Source organism: Electrona antarctica, assembly GCF_951216825.1.
Source record: "Electrona antarctica genome assembly, chromosome: 8".
Lineage (NCBI taxonomy): Eukaryota > Metazoa > Chordata > Actinopteri > Myctophiformes > Myctophidae > Electrona > Electrona antarctica.
This window is the reverse complement of record NC_136789.1, coordinates 23,890,286-23,908,309: the sequence shown is the minus strand read 5'-3', so window position 1 is coordinate 23,908,309 and position 18,024 is coordinate 23,890,286. Positions and strand designations below refer to the sequence as shown.

General features: G+C 44.7%; 1 protein-coding gene across 1 annotated transcript in view; it reads right to left on the bottom strand.

Annotated features, from left to right (window-relative positions):
• pdlim4 (PDZ and LIM domain 4) overlaps positions 1–18,024 on the bottom strand; it is a 56,237-nt gene that overhangs the window by 32,729 nt on the left and 5,484 nt on the right. Inside the window, exon 2 of the mRNA XM_079508715.1 lies at positions 9,924–10,075. Within this exon, the coding sequence (XP_079364841.1) occupies positions 9,924–10,075 (152 nt within the window). The remainder of the gene's footprint in view (positions 1–9,923; positions 10,076–18,024) is intronic.

The window sequence follows — 18,024 nt, the reverse complement described above, 5'->3', positions numbered from 1 at the left end:
GTATAATAATAATAGACGGGGCATTGGGTACACTGTCAAATAACCAGTGTTATTTAACTCAGAGAGCACACCAGAGATATTTATCCCATTCAGGGCGGGAACCCCTTTTGGTGTTTTAAGCATTATGTTATACTTTAGCTATTGAAAAATAGCAGATCTACAAGCTCATAGCGCGGCACCGAGTGCCATGCTACGAGCTTGTAGATCTGCTATTTTTGAAAAGTCTTGAAAATGTGGTGCAAATCTTTTAAATATATGTTCTTTCACAGCGAACGTTTTTAACTCAAATCTTTGCTTCCGGTGAGGTCCCGGGGAAAAACATATTTTGAGATGGGAGTCGGCGGGCCAAATACAGACAATTTCTGGGGGTCCTTGACATGAAAAAGGTTGAGCACCACTGACTGAAACATTTTCAGAAAACCTGCCCACAACACTATCAGTATGTGATTGGTTGAATGTTTAGCCCTGGCTCTATATATATGTGATCTGAAATGTTTTCCCATGAAGAAGGCAGTTGTATCTGCCGAAACGTTGGTTCTATACTCTGCATCCTAATAAATAATCGGCACTTTGGCTATCAGTGTGTGCGGCCACTCTTTTGTCTTTTTAAGACTTAAATCTTTCAGAAAACTGTCATGATTTAGAAGACATTATTTAGTTCCATCAGTTCTCAGGTCTAAATGGGGTTATACACTCTTGGGGTAAAATTAACACGGAGGAGTTTACTGTGTGTTGAGAAACTCGAGCTGGGAAGTCCATCAACTCTATTTCTTTCCCCATATTAGTGCAAGACTTTCTAATCTCTCTCCTGTGTCTGTCTGCCTCTGGCCGCCCGTGCCAACTGTCGAATGATGAATCTGAGGCTCGCGCGGCATCAAGAGGAGTCTGTGAATAATACCCATACGCTTGTCAGGATTATCCGCTTTCAAGTTGATGCCGTGCGTGTTGACCGGATCGCCGTGATCTATCCTGCCGCGCCGTCCTGGCAACGCCAGGCGAGATGTTTCATATTAAACCATTTTGGGCGGGAACCCCTTTTGGTGTTTTAAGCATTATGTTGTACTTTAGCTATTGAAAAATAGCAGATCTACAAGCTCATAGCGCGGCACCGAGTGCCGCACTACGAGCTTGTAGGTCTCCTATTTTTGAAAGGTCGTGAAAATGTGGCACAAACCTTTGAATATATTCTTTCAGAGCGAACATTTTTAACTCAAGTCTTTGCTTCTGGGAGGTCCCTGGAACTACATATTTTCAGATAGGGGTCGGCAGCCAATTACATAATGATATTGGGGGTCCTTGACATGAAATAGTTTGAGAACCACTGACATAGAAACAGGTTTTTCAGAAAAACTGTCATGTTTTAGAAGACATTTGTAGAATCGAACTTAGGTCTAAATGGGTTAAGAGTACTGTATGTCTAGATTGGGGAGCCTTGGCCCTTACCTCATCTTTAAAGCCCCCCCCCCCCCCCTCTCCTCTGTCTGGCTCTAATGCCAAGGAGAAGATAAATAGGCATACAGTAGACTGCATAGGGGATTCACACATCATGGAGGACTGAGTTCTCCTGAGATTATTTCTAATATTAATAATATCTAGTCGGACCACTGTCCGCTGTCTGCCCTATACTGCCCGTAAATATTTACATCACCGTCAATAATGGTCAGAAGGACAAGAAAAGAGAGAAAAAAAGCGGAGAAATTAGCAACATTAGTTCATTAAGCCCTATATATTTTAATTTGTTTACACCATCTCTGCCAAAAGCGGCACGTTGTGAGCTTGTATCTGCTTTGTTCACAGAATGTGCACCCCGGTATAGAGACACTAGGGTTCATTTGGTAAAAAAAAAAAAAAAAAAACAGAAACAGAAACAAACAGCTGTATCTACTTTGGGTAAATTATAAAGCATTGCTTTTTTCCTGAATGTTATTTAGTTAAATTTGAAGACTTATATAATAATAAATAAATAATAAATCATTCTACACCACAATGTTACGTCAGGGGTAGGTGGTCACATTACAGTCAGAGAAAGAATTTGACAGTCAGAATTAAAGGGATGGAGAGAGAGAGAGAGAGAGAGAGAGAGAGAGAGGGACCATGAAAATAATGAAAGGAAAGTGAAATAGGAACAGTGACCAATGTTCCACAGCAGATCAGTGAAACACAGGGGGCATGGTCGGTGTGGCCTCACAGCTAAAAGGTCCTGGGTTTGATTCCCACTGGGGAGGCTGTGGGCATGTTCTCTCCTCCGCCCATACCCTGGGTGGGGTTGGCATGAGGGCCTTTCTGTGTGGAGTTTGCATGTTCTCTCTGTGTCCCCTAAGGCAGGGGTTCTCAACCTGGGGGTCGTTATTTTGGGGGGGTCCCCACTCCCCAGATTATTACTGAAAAAAAAATGCAACTGAATGGCTCACGAGACATGGCCAAAGCATTTCCGGGGGTCCCCGGCCAAAAACTGTAGGGTAGGTACATGCAGTAATCCTGGCCTCTATACTGCCTCCCCCTGGCCAGCCGGTGCGACTGATGGAGGAGAAAGGAACTGGTTGGAATAACGTGTTCCTTCCACGCGCTACGTCCAACCAGGGACCAACTCTGGTCCAACTCCCCTCCTGTCCTCATGCATATAGAAGGAAGCATGAGGTCAGTCCGTTGCTCTCCCCAGGTTGGCAGAGGGAGTGTAGAGCCCAGGATCACATTAGATAATTGAGACACTGGGTGAAAAAAAAGAAAAAGAGTGACACTGACAGGAAAGTCTCAGAGGAGAGGCCCAGTCAGACCTCGGTCATCACCATGATCTTCTTCTTCTTCTTCTTCACCACCACCACCTCCTCCTCCTCCTTCTTCTTCTTTGGTCATACTTTCCCTTGCCTGACCTCTCCCTGCCAGATACAATTTCCTGATTGGGGAGATTTAGCTTTTGGTGCGGTGGATGAGTTTACTTTGGCTGCACACATTCTCCATGTTTGAGGAGAACACAGAGAGACAGACGGGAGAAACGACTTGCCCTCAAATTAAGATGTGGCTGGACTTTGTTTTTCTTTCAATGTTACGCCATACTGTATATCCATTTGGAGGAAAGAGGGAAATTATTACCTGTTCATCGTTCGGTAATTATAAAATATGGAGTGTCTCCTTTGTAGATGTGTTATCTTTTTGGCAGATAAGTTACTAAGACCGTCGTTTGCTTAAAATGTGTACTTTCAATCTTCTTTTTTTGGTAAGAGTATAGGTCTCTCATTCTGGAATAAAACTTTCCATCCGTCCTTCAAAGTTCAGCAGCTATCATCAAACCCATCTTAGCCAGATTGAACCGGTTTTCACCGCTATCACAGAGTTACGCTCATAAATCAAACGCTATCGGGGGGACAGTTCCTGTGTTATTTGTAATGAGAGACGGGATCAGAATGTTTTCCTCCTCTAGGTTCGGAACGGCAGAGTCTCTGCGTTTTTAAAAGGGCAGTTACAGAGAGGGGTCTCGTCGCCGACAGAACTCTGGTGTGTGCGGTGGGGCTGTGATTAGAAGACCCTGCGTCTCGGCGATGACAAGATCAGTTAAAAGCGGCATGGAGGGATGGCTGTGGTCTCTCCCTATGACTCCCTTGATGTTATATGTTCTTTATGACCGCAGCAAACGGATGCCTAAGGACTAGAGTGGAACATGGAGATGAAGGGATGAATGGGTGGGGGTTGGGAGTAGGGGGTAGAGGGTGGAGTTGGGGATCCTTCTCTCGGAGGTCACTTTTCTTTCCCTACTCCGTCACAGCTGGAGTCCTGTGTTCCTTCGGACCCATGCGGACCCTGTTCATAATTCCTCGGCGGTGAGTCACAGGTCACGGAGTCAAAGCGAGACGGTGGGGGGGCAAAACGCCGCCTTGCTGTCTTTTCTCTGCCTGTTGTGTCCAAATCCATTAAGCCTCTCCTCCGGGTGCCGTTGTGTGCGATCTGGACCACGGACTCACACGATGCGAGCACACTCACACTCACAGAAGTGAACAGGCACACATATTGTCCACGCAGTCAAATCCACAGTGTGTGTGCGCGCACACGTGCGCGCACGTGCGTGTGTGTGAGGATCTTTCCGAAGGGGCCTGACCATCAGTGGAAAAGCACAACCCAAACCCTCATCGGTCCCGGTGGCCCGTTTTCAGAGGAGCACAGTTTAGAAGGAAGGAGGTAGGAGAAACGATGAGTGGAGGGAGAAGGAAATATTCCAAGGGAAAGGAGAGGGAAAGGAGAGGGAAAGGGGAAAGCATATAAGAAGGGAGGTGAAGACAGAATGAAAATAAGTAGACAGGAGATGTAGAACGATGGAGGAGGCAAAGCAATAGGAGGCTCAAGGGAAAGGGGTAAAAAAAAAGAAAGGAGAAGCTGAGAGGCTGATGGGAAGAACGAGGCAGCGGGGAGAGGAAGAGATGAAGAAGGGGGGAAAAGGGGGAGGATCCAGTATCTGGAAGAGGTGGAAAGAGGTGAGGGTCTTCACTGTAGCTGCTTCGTGTCAACGTGAGGATGTACAAGAGTAACAAGACAGGACATGCTCCAGTGCACTTTGCATCTTGTCCAGGTCCCTCTGCTCTGACAGGGGCCTCGCATTTTAGCAATGACCAGCCTTTCCTACACGGCACAGCTCCTTGATCACACCGCCAGATGCTATATAACATGTCATTGTTCCGACCTCCCGTTAGTCCGACCGATTACTAATATATATATATATGTTATATATAACACACTATCCCAAACTAACACTAAACTCAGTCTTAACCGGCCACGTAGGTCACTAAACCCTAACCTCAGTCTTAACCGGCCATGCCTCAGTCTTAACCGGCCACGTATGTCGCTATCTCTAACGGGATAGACTCTTTCTTTCTTTCTTACTCCTTACTTCATCCCTCTCTCCTCTTTTCCTTTCCTCCCCCCTGCTCCGCCTCTCACTCTTTTTTACCTTTGCTTCTAAAGCTGTAGTTTGCCCATTCCAGGCCGCTGCGTGACTAACGTATTAATAATACTGTCCTACCATTTGGTTTGAAGGCGTTTATGCCGTGACCATTTCACCCCGAGAACAGATGCTCCACCGTGCCGAGCCCAGTCTATTATGTTTTCTGTTTTTTCTTCTTTTTTTTCTTTTTAATCCTCTCTGCCACGAGCTTTTATGGGGTTCGTTGGTCAACTAACCCAAAAGGGCCCAGAACAGAGAGCAGACTGAGAACTGGTCTATGAGCTATGACACATTATGAAAAATGGTGGGTGGGTGGGTTTGGTTATGAAAGTAATGAATGCTGAGACATTACTAGGGAACATTCTTGCGCTACAAGAGGCCTCTGTGGCTCAGCTGCATCCAATGTAATTTTGGTTCACAGCAGACGTGTAGGCTCATATATTTGTCCAACGGCTGCAACACAAAATTACAGGTCTTCGGTGCCTCGCTCTCTCTCGCTCTCTAGTTCTTGTGACTGTTTTGAGTTCTTTATGGCTTAGTCCTTATAATGAGGTCTGAGGCATGTTGTTCTCTAAAATATTATTTTCTGGTGAGTCAGTGCAGGGTTGTGCAAGTCCCTCCCAGACTCTGTGATGGTGGTTTAACAGCTAAAGCCTCTCGGCTTACCCCCAAGCCCACAACAGTACAGTTCACGTACACCAAACAGCATGACATTTCGTCGCCGCACAAAAGATGACAACTTCACCATACACCAGCGGCCTGATCTGCAGATGACACGCAATCGCTGTTCCTCAGTGGTAAAAGAAATACTCTGATATTTTTACTGAAGTAAAAGAAGCAATACCACAATGTAGAAATACTAGCAAAAGGCTGGTATTTGCAAATGTACTTGAGTAAAAGTGCAAAAGTACTATATAGTAACAAGTATAGAATTAGGAGTAGGCAGAACGATGTTGTCCAGCGTTGGGAGACATAGTGCAAGGAAAGGAAACTGAATACTACTTAATTTGCTAAAGAAGTTGTAAACAATGTTTTAGTTCTTTTATTTATTTAAATGTTTCTATTCATCATTATATTATTTTTTTCTTTTTGATAAATATGCAAGTGCAAGAGTATGTGTGTGATAGTGTATGTATGTGAGGAAAAAAAAATCAGTACAAATATAGTTTTTTATTTTCTATATTTTTTCTATATATACTATTTTGATGCCAAGTATTGGCATCAAAATATAGTTTACTGTCCTCATTATGTAGAATGTCCCACTCCACAAAACATCTTTAAAATAGCAGGTTTACAAGCTCAAAACATGTCACGATTAGACACGTTGAGACGAGCTTGTAGGCCAATTACATATCATTTTGGGGGTCCTTGACATGAAAATGTTTGAGAACAACTGACAGAGGTTTTTGACGTGAGACGTCATGTGTATAAATACAGTGGTTCACAGTACACTAGTGCGATGTTAATGTAAAAAGTGCGATATTTGCCTCTGAGTAATACTCAGATAGTTACATTCCACCACTGCTCTCCCTTGACAAAAACACGACTCTCTTGTTGTCCAGAGAATGAATAACGGGTTCTTGGGGATGCTGCAGTGTGCTTGGGGAATGTGTGAAAAAAGTAGAGATTTTGACACGCAGTGAAAATATGTAAGGAAGATTGCGTGGATGGACGGGGTGACTTTGTGGTGCCCTATATATCCCCTGGCTCAGGGAGAGAAACCCAACGCTAAGCTACGCTCATGCCTTGCCTGTGTAATTGAGTTTCCAGCCCGTATGCACAGTGAAAATCTTGGCCGTAAAATGGCATTCTCTACACTGAAGGGCCCATGTGGATTTCTCACTTGGTCTCTACAATTCTTTTGCCCATTAACTAGGCAGGCCTCTCTCTCCTCTCTGAGAGGCTCCCTCTACCCCCCACCCCCCCCACCATTCTCTCTCTCCTTTTCCCTCTCTCCCTCAATCTCTCTCTCTCTCTCTCTCTCTCTCTCTCTCTCTCTCTCTTGCGCTCTCTCTCTCTCTCTCTCTCTCTCTCTCTCTCTCTCTCTCTCTCTCTCTCTCTCTCTCTCTCTCTCATGCTAGCAGGTCATATCAGCTCTGGGTAGTAGAGAAATTGGTACGTACAGTACATACCTCTCTTCCTCCTTATTCCTTCTAATCCCCCCCCCCCCCCAAGCTTCTTGAAGAGACGCAGTCCACTCAGAGAGTGGGCGGAGTCTATGGGCTGGATCCAGGCTACCCCCCCCCCCCCCCCCCGCCATCCAGCAGCAATGATGGTACAGTTGAGGCTGTGTCATAACTCAAGCGATATACAGATGAAAAGGTCACATACCAGCAGATAGCAGCTGGCCTCCAGCTCGCTCTGCCTCCGATGCACAGTCATGTGATCTCGGTGCGTCCAAAATGTTATCGTATTAGAGGTCAACGGAGAGCAGAGGAGATGGATGAGCAGCGCGGCGATTCCTAACGTCGTTGCCCCATGTGGCTTTCAACTCAGACCTAATAAATCCTAATTAGAACTTATTGAAAAGCATGCTTGTGATCACAAAACAGATCATAAAACATATTTTATTGAGAAGAATTGATATGGTTACAGTTGGAGCAGGATGTTTCTAGAGACAGATGAAAGCTGTTTTTCAACAATCATATACGCCGCAGACTGTAGTTCTAAGCTAGGGTAGGATTGGGAGAATCCAGGCAGGGAATAGCCTGTCCTGCCCTGAACTATGTGTCACAACTATGAATCACAAGTCAGCATGTCTGGGTTTTGCCAGAGAAAAAGTCAAGTAAGCCTCTCTGACTGGCTGAGCTATAGCCTGTAACAGACGTTTGTGGATGGACCATGGTTGGTCGACAGTCGTCAAGCCCTATACTGTACTTCTGTCATATGAATATAGAAAATAGCCGATCTTTAAGCTCACAATGCATCACGATGTGATGTGTTGTGGGCTTGTAGATCTGCTATTTAGGCTGAGATCTTTTAGGTTGAAAGTGGTTAACCACTTTTCAATAGTTGTGTCCCAGACATTAATGTCTATCTAATCATGTGGCTACCACATGGTGAAATGATCACAGTATTTCGTCGAGTTTGGCAGGTATCTGAGGACACCCTCTCCCAGATCTGGATGAAATTGTATTTACATTCCATTTGTGTTAGCTGACTCATTGTTTGGTGTCTTCCTTTGTATGAAGAAATTAAAGTGATGACTACTATAGCAGAAAGTTGAGACAATCGCAAAGAAAATAATTCCTGTCAATCTGCTTCACTTTTATGTGACTAAAACATCCTAATGCAGTAACCCTCATCCGTCTGGACTTACAGGCGCGTTAAAACAAACACTACTGCTATAACTGTATGTACTAGATGCCCCAGGTCAGCTCTAATAACGGCGGACCCTTCCCCAAACTACAGCTGTGGGGGGATCTCCTCGGGTTTGAGGCTTTTCAGGTCCCACTGTGCATTGTGGTGGACTGTACTTTGTGTATCCTAAAATAAATGTACTGTCCCTAAGTGGGTACAGTACTTAACGCTGCAGTCTGATATATGGAGCACTTCTCAGAGGGGGCCACGCAGTCTTGTTTCGTGGAACAGGAAAAGTCGACATTCCAAAAACAGAAAGAAAATATCTCTGACAATATTTATAGGACGAAACTTGGGAGTCCCCCCTGTGTGTGTGTGTGTGTGTGTGTGCGCGTGCGTGCGTGCGTGCGTGCGTGCGTGCGTGCGTGCGTGCGTGCGTGCGTGTGTGCGCGTGCGTGCGTGCGTGCGTGCGGGCCCGTTGGACTGATTCTTATTTCAATTGAATGTGCAGTGCCAGCTATCTCCTAACCACTGCAACAAGTGTGTTATGTCTGATGCCCTGCATGGAGGACAGAGCTGAAACACTCCAGTTGTCACTTTAGAGCTCAGAAACCCACACTGTGCTCTTCATCTGAGAAGACTATATGGGATCCTGACATTGCCGGTGTCAGTTCTACACTTTTCAGCACTCGGGTAACCCAAAGACAAAACGGTCTATTAGAAATCTGGGAAGAGACTGACATTTCACTTTTCCCCTGGCATTCCCCCCCATCTCTGTCTCTTTCACTCGTACTGTTCCTCCCTCAATATCCCTCCGTCTCTATCTTTATAACTGTTTAGACCAGAGATTTCCGCTTGGAGGCGAGCTCCGCTATTTTTGATCACACCACATCGCTCGTGTCTTGCCTTATACGGCTGTCTCATCACATTCTCACACATTCTTAGTGTTGCTAAGCTAAAACTGACACGCCAATGGTGGAAAGAGAGAATTTGTCATATCAAGAACCACTTAAATAAATGTCTTTCTAATCATTTGGCTTCTAAAAGTGCATCTCAATGTATATGCTCAAGGCTCATTGAGTTTGACGGCATGGGGCAGACGATAGATCACTTTGACAGACTAACATAAACCAGTCAACTCTAAGTATGACTCAACTGTACCTATATGTATGTGGAACCGACCTAGCAGGTCACTACACAGTGAATGACCTCAGTTATGAAACTCCTTCGACTCATGTGTGTTAACGAGCTGTGAGGGCCATTAAGACACGTGTGGGTCGAGAGCAAGGCCCTTGTTGAGGGTCTACTCTAACCTATATGGCTGCCGTTTACTGTATACGTGACTCTACTCTAACCTATGTGGCTGCCGTTTACTGTATACGTGACTCCACTCTAACCTATATGGCTGCCGATTACTGTATACGTGATTCATGTTCGACACAGACTTTCCCAAAAAGAAAACAGGTTATTTTTAGGCTCACGGTTCCTGTAAGCCACTGGAGGTGCCGATAACCGAATTGCAAGCGCGTGATCCGTTCCAGAAGTGCGAAAGTGTACATGACGTGGTGATATGTGTTTTAATGGTGTGTGTGTGTGCGTGTGTGTGCGTGTGTGTGTGTGTGCGTGCGTGCGTGCGTGCGTGCGTGCGTGCGTGCGTGCGTGCGTGCGTGCGTGCGTGCGTCAGTAAGTATACCTGTTTATGTGTAGTCTGAGTTGCTGGGTGCAGGTTTTGATCCGGTTCTGAGCGTCCATGTGTGTCATGGTCTCTGTTTTGTCTCCATTGATAGCCAGGATGATGTCCCCTGGAACCAGGTCCCCCTGGGCTGCCTTACTGCCTGGTGTTACCTAATGACACACACACACACACACACACACACACACACACACACACACACGTACATACAGAGGCACAGAAAATGAGAAAAAGAAAAAGGAGATTTGTTAAGGGCGGTAAAACAATTGCTATCAAGTGTCTGTAAAGAAAGAAACAAGATAATATTGGTCTAGAAGTGCCAACGCCCAGGCACAATTCAGCAGTACCAGCTGTCTCCTGATGGGTGTCATGTTGCCTCGGGCAGGGTTCTACGTTTACATTTTCTAACTGCCGGCAACAATGACGGAGAGCCATCATTGTTCATGTTGGAGGATCGTAGACTTTTAGACTCTTTGAAGGACTGAGTACAGAAAAGAAATAATAATAACGATGTGCAATTTTACGATCCTCTCTAGTAAACCCAACTCTACGGTCCAACAGCCGTCAAACTAAATCTTTAAGGACTGTTTTCACAATCCCCCCAAATCCCACGGCCCCTCTTTGACGTTACAGCCTGTGGTATACACTTGAAGGCTGTCTGCAAGTCATCACGTCGGTTTCATTTCCCAATGCCTGTTTTGTACCTGCATTGAGGGGGTCCAGGGGAGTATTTTTTTCGGTGCAATTCTCACCACCTTGATCTTGTTCAACACATGCCTGACTCTGAATGGAGTGCAGTGCTTTCTTGCGCTGCTGCGGTTTTACACACATACACACACCTTTCATTTTGTTGACGCTAACCAGGTTCTATTTCTGTGATCCTTCAATTCTGGTACACAGGGTTCCTCTGGGCATTTTGAACCCATGCAGGAGGGAAAGAGAAAGGCGAGGCAGAGAGAGAGCGAGGGGGGGGGGGGGGGGGGGGGGAGAACAGTGTGTGGGCGGAAGGGGGGGGGGGGGGGGGGGGTTGTCTAAGAGGAGAGTGGACTCCCTTTTGAAGGCTTCACCTTCACACACACACTTTGACATATGATAGCAATTTTCCATAATTACGCACGCGCACACTCACTCACACACACACACACACACACACACACACACACACACACACACACACACACACACACACACACACACACACACACACACACAGCATCCCCCACGCTTCCCTCGCTGCAGGTCATCTGGTTTTAGCCGGCACTGCTGGGATGAAACTAAACTATACCAATCACATTGTCCCAAGTTAAGTTACATCAACACAGAACATCCACCATGTTTCTGCACCAGTGGAAGTGGAGCACAAATAGCTGCTGCTCAAATTTGGCTTGAAATGTGACCGAAACTGACAATCTAGATAGCTTATTTATGTATTTTATGAAAAGCACATTAATCACAGTATGAATAGTCTCTTTCCTCCCTCTATTGTTTCCACATATCCCTCTGACACACACACAGGGGGCCATTTCCACAAAGCGATCAAATTGCAGGAGCAAGCTGGAGCAGGTATACGGGGTTTAGTGTCTTTTGTCAAGGACATGCTGACTGGGAGAGAATACTTTTGAAACAGTCAAATCCTTTTAACTCTGCGCAGGTACAGAATGTAACCAAATGGGACCCATTTGGTTACATCTGTGTCCTCTCGGAGTTACAAATGGATCAATTAACGCTGAGAATTTTACTATGTACCTGCATTACGAACACTGAGGAGGATGACCTTACTTCTAACAAGCACCTTGTATCTTAAGTGTTACCTATTCGTCCGTGTCCTGTCATAGAAAAGTATTTAAGTGTGTGCCTCTCACCACCACTCATTAATCTCCATACCAGAGCAATCACGACCTGACACAACAACATTACTCTGCTGCCTGTTACAATGACTGTCTGGGAGTAACATTAAGATGTATTGCGTTTGGAACCTTGGAGCTGGAATGTAAACCTGGTGTTGAAATACGCCTGTACTTACTGTAAAAAAAGATACAAGAGGCCCCATAAAATAACTTCGGAACACATCTTCGACAAACAGCACACATCCAGGCCAAAATCATGATGTATTTGACCTCAGGGGTCGCACGAGAAATAGAAAGAAATGGTGAAATTACAGCAATTTCAAAATTGCGAAAGGCCCGCAGCCATGAGGGAAAGTTATCCAAGACCGTTCCTGTTCATCATTCTTGATTCTTAATGCTGTTCAAACAAATCGAATTAGGTTAATTACCTGCATGAGCTCTTCATCTTCTCATATAACTAAGACAAATAAAACAGAAAGGCTTTGTTCACGTGTAACCGCAATCACTATGACAACTGGGTATTCCCTAAATAGATCACGTTACTTCAGCGGTCAACAGCATTCGGCCCCGATTTGGCCGGCACAGTAAAATCCTCAGTGTCCGTTTGACTCTTGGAGGATAAACAATGACCCGAATTCGTTACACGAACACTGAGGATTTTTACTGTGTGTATAGAGATCATGCCGTCTGGAGTCTCTATATCCACTCTCAGGAGAACAAGGAAAAGACTTGGAAAGCAGTGCCGTGTTACCAAAGGAGCTGGCTGACTGGAGCTCACGGAGCCTTTGAAGTTCACGCTCCATGAAACAGTAATAACTGAGGTTCAGAGGGTCTCCCACCCCCTTCCCCCCTGTGTCCATGACTCAGTTCTGACACAGCAAGCGGTCATAGGCATGTTGGTAATGCCTAATTTATACCCTGTGTAGTGCTATGGAAAGTGTTGCTCGCCAACAAGAACTCGTTAAGATAACGACGCGTCGCAATGCTGGTTGGTGCCATAGCCTAATCCGTTCATGTGTTGGCGAGCAAACGTAGTTAAGTTACACTTCTTTGTGTGTGTGTGTGTGTGTGTGTGTGTGTGTGTGTGTGTGTGTGTGTGTGTGTGTGTGTGTGTGTGTGTGTGTGTGTGTGTGTGTGTGTGTGTGTGTGTATGCGTGTGCGTGCGTATCCTTGTGTGTCCGTCTGCGTGTGTGCTTTGTGTGTAACTGTAATAACTGTAATTTGCAGCTATCAGTTGTGAATATACAAATGTGTGTAAGTTTAGAAGTGTGTCTTTGGTATGTTTATCTGTATGTGAATGTACTGTATGTGTGTACCCTATACAGTATGTCTCTGTGTGGGCGCTGTACTGTAGACCTATACTAACTACAGTATACTGTACTGTATGTGTGTGCACTTGCGTGTGGGTTTCTCTGACTGTGGAACCGAGGTTTTTGGTTGAGGTCAGGACAGTGTGCTGTCTATGTTATGACATAAGTGAACGGCATGTGTTGCAGCATATAGTGACAAATATCATCTTAAGGCCAAGCCATGACTGTGATGAATCTCTCACGCACACGCACACACACACACACACGTGTGCACACAAAGTGGTATGCTTAGTATCACATTGGCATGGCTGAGGTTGTCACTTGTCAGACAGTGGACGACAAACAGGTCTCACACATGGGCAGCATATATAAGTATGTTAGGTTACGCGGTTAAGTCCTAATCATGGTGCGCTATATTTACATTGCGGGGTGATGTAAGCGTTTAGCAGCATGCAGCTTTTGAGCCGGATGCAATTTTGTAATTAAGTTATTCTTTTACAGCCTAGGCAAGCCACTTAGCCACTTAGAATGGGGGGGGTTAATGCTTTTCTTGCCTTTATCTCAGTCTATCAATGTAACTACTCACATTAACCCATTATGTTAGCGATTACGCCTATTAACATGGCTGTGTTCCAGTACCCGGTTGGATTTACCTAATTACTCCCAGTGATTCCAACATGGTTGAAAGGAGCATTTATAAGAGGCCCAATAAAAATGGTGACAAACAAAATGTAAACAAATCATCAAAAATCAAAATCATGTGGAGACTTGTTTTTATTCTATAAATGACTGACTCGGCTCTTGATTGAAGGATTAGCATTGTATGAAATTATATTTAAACTGTATGTTGCTATTGATTTCTGACCGTGGGAAGTGGGAAAGTTCCAAACAACATATTCTTTCAATCAAACTCATTACAATACACCAATCAAACTCTTTCAGAACGTACCGGTATGTGAATATAATCCCAATGTTCAAAACAATCCCAGATTGGGCCTTTTAAACATTACCAATGACGTGTTAACCAAGGATGAATTAATGAAGTGTGTGTGTGTGTGTGTGTGTGAGTGCGTGAGTGCGTGAGTGCGTGCGTGCGTGCGTGCGTGCGTGCGTGCGTGAATGGATGAATGGATAAATGAAACATATAAGCGGTGGTTTTCAAAGTGGAGTTCAGGGAACCCCAGGGACCCTTGAGGAGGTTCTGTCAATTTGTTTTACTGTGTGACTATTCAAACAACATGTTTCAATATCACCACTATGAATTAGTTTCTCCTGTACAACTGTGACATTCAGACAATTTCATTTCATTTAAACCAAAACACATTTTCACAGCATCAGTATCATTAATTTTGAACCCCTGCCTTGTCTGTACAAAGAGTAAATGTTGATGTGCACTTCTTGACGGATGGCCCAGCTCTGCGGGATGCCTTGCGGTACAATAGAATTCCTACATTTCTAGTGGGGACGATGTCCTATTTATACTTCCTCATACAGCATAAATTAGGCATCATTGTCAGGCTTTAACCATTGAACTACGACTAAGATGACAGGGGTGCAGGGCGCTGTAGGCGTTAGCTGAGCGGTAACAGTTTGATTGCACAAAGCTCTCCGTGATGAATGTGAAATGACACTGATTGTACTGAGAGCGACTGCATTGGTTGAGCAATCTAAACAATCCCCGGTGTTTCCATAAGGAGCTCTCTCCATAAACAGTGACATAGTTAATGGCTAACAGATCGAGCGGTTTGAAAATGACAGTCTAATGTCACACACACACAGCCACCATGTGGCACGACGATGCCTCGTGCACTTCCTGTGATGCTTGTAAGAAGTGTGGTTGCGTGCGTGTGTGTGTGCGTGTGTGTGTGTGTGTGTGTGTGTGTGTGTGTGTGTGTGTGTGTGTGTGTGCGTGTGCGATTGTGCGTGCATGTGTGTTTGAAAGAGGCACAAGAAAGAAAGAGCAACAAAAAGAGATTGAACGAGGCAGGTGTGACAGGTGTGAAAGCGTGTGTGTGCGCACTTGTGATTGTGTTTTGCATTAAGGTACTATGTGCATGGGTTGGGTTTGTGTGTGTTCCATATGTGCATGTGGATAGTGCTGGATAAACAGTGGTGCACAGTAAACTCATCATTGCTTATTTAACTCAAGAGTGTCAGAATTGACACTTGACACTCTCAAGTTTAAATTAACATTGAGGATTAGACTAGTGTGTAATTGGCCTTGGGTGGACATTATTCTGTGATATTTTCATCCTTGTGTACATTTTATTTTCTTCCACCCTGTGCATATTAACAACTTAAGCCCTATATTTTTTTTTTAAATACAATCCTTTTTCCATTCTTGTCTTTTTCCCCCAAAAATAGCCGATCTACAGTATCTACAAGCGAGCTTAATGATTGTTTACTTCCGAAACGTTCCACTTTACCGCCATGCACTTTAACCAGGGTTAAAGTGGTTAGCTCTACAGCTCCGTGTCCTTTGTTATTTGTTACAAGCTCTACTTCAAGCTATAATTGGCTGATAATTACTGACCCCTCTCTCAGAACTGTCATAAATCAAAGATGCCACTGTCTATGGACTGAAGTGAAAGTATACCCTAAAGTTTAGGGTATACAATTTCCCCCTGCATTTGGGAAATGAGGCCCTAAAAGTTTAGGGCCTAAATGTTTGGTCAAAGCAGTACAGGTGTGCCTTGAGGTTTTGTTTTGTCCTTTGGTGTGCCTTCCTCGGGCACAAAAAGATTGAAAACCACTGCTCTACAGCACCAGTGACTGTAGTTTTTTGCCTAAGGGTGCTCTTATCTCGTATCTTAGGTACACAAAGCAGCTACATTCTAGTCACTAATACTCAACTGGAATACACTTTCAGATCACAAGTTTGAACCAGCAAGCTTTAGTTTAGGTTATAAGTCGGCAATGAATCTACACACCTTCTACACGGAGAGCCTTTTTAAATGGTTTTCTCCATCTGGGAAACGTTCCTAGGCAGGACCTAAAGGCTGGGTGGAAGCACTCAGTCACACATCTGAGCGATAGGCAGAATAATTCCTGGCAGTGCGACAAGCGCCTTTGTTTGCGCGTTGGCTCCAGGACAGGAACCACGGCCGTGACCTTGACGACGGGTAGGAAAATCCTTCCATCGACAGGGGTTACGAGATTTCGACTAGAGTTTGATTGTCACAATTCTCACAAAGAAGTAGACACGCGCCAAGACTAATAAACAACGGTGCAGCTGTCGATGAAATGAAGTGAGTGACGCAGGTCTTTAAAAAGAATACTAGATAAGAGAGCGACTCAAACTTTTAAGGCAGGCTAACGATGAGACAATGTCCCTTGTGTGTTGTAAAGGCCTCAATCATGCCTATGTAACACATCAGCTACTATAGATAGATAGACAGACCTTTATTGATCCCATGGGGTAAATTCAGTTGTCAATGACAGTAGAGCAGTAATAAAACACAGGACTCGTACAGGAAAGGGCCTCCATTTGTGTGTGTGTGTGTGTGTGTGTGTGTGTGTGTGTGTGTGTGTGTGTGTGTGTGTGTGTGTGTGTGTGTGTGTGTGTGTGTGTGTGTGTGTGTGTGTGTGTGTGTGTGTGTGTTTTGTCTAGTTCATCTGTCCCTTTGTTTATTATGAACACGATATTAATCATCAATGAGTGTGTCAAAACCCCTATAAATCTGAGTTGTGTAGCGTGACAATGTGTTGCAGATGGGATAAAGCGCCCCTTGAACAGGGGCTATGAGTTTTGTTTACCGCTGGGTTCTTAACCGCAAGGTGTGTGATCACAGGAAACTTCACATTATGTAATTAGATACTTACGTAGCACTGCATGCAAAAGCATAAAAGCAAGAAGAGGTTAGCGTTCTATGAACCCGATATGGGTACGCTATACAGTATACTGCAATGATACAATATATCTTTGATGATGACCGCGAGTTGAAATGTTAGATTCTATCCTGGCTCAAATAAATGTTTGAGGCCTGGGCCATGGCTCAGTGGTCCAGGGACCTTGGCTGGTAATCCAGTCTGGCAGTGTGCCGTGGGTTCGACTCACAATCCCGACGGCCTTTACTGCATGTCTTCCCCCCATCTCTCTTCCCATTTCCTGTCAGCCTACTGTCTGTCCCTCCATAAAATATATAAAATAAAGGCGAAGGCCACAAAGAAAATCTTCAAATAAATGTTTGACAAAACATAAACCCCTGGTTCTGTATGTACTGTAAGAATATAATTATTAGAGCCCAACCGATGCAAGACTTGTGAGTCGGATGCGATCCCAATTTTGGAGAATCCTAGACCACTGATTAGTACAAAATGTATTTACCAATATTATGTCACAAAATAAATCCTATAATGACATGCCCAAAATAGGGACACCAGGTTGAAAGTGATCGGGATGCATCGTCTACATAAATCAAATACCAATGTCATCAAAAAGTCAAATAATGGGCCGTCCAGTATATCAGTGCGTGTCTCAGTTGCATCCGGGGGTCAGCAAAATGCGTGGCTTTTAGTTTCAAGCCAGGACTCGTTATCATCTTCTGCTTCTGTCTACATTTGATATAACACCACTTTGGACTGAAAAGCAACAAAGGAGACCTGATAAACTGTCCACCTGCTAGGGAATGACCCCAATCCCCTGCGTCTCCACATTATGTTTACGGGATCACCTCTCCATAGCTTCAGTGACAACAGGACATTCTTAGAGAGTATCATCTATTATCTTCTTTTTTTTGTTGTTTCTCAACGTGCCGTGGAGATGCTGCTGCTGCCTCCCACCAGCTATAATTCTGGCTCTGGAGAAAATAGCTGCCACAGAACAAATCTGGGCCGACAATTATAACAAGCAGCCTGGGAGAAACCAGCCATGTGGCTGTAGATCACATGTCCTCTCTCTGGTATGTGGCCGAGGGACACGCAGACAGACGTCTGGAGCAAGCG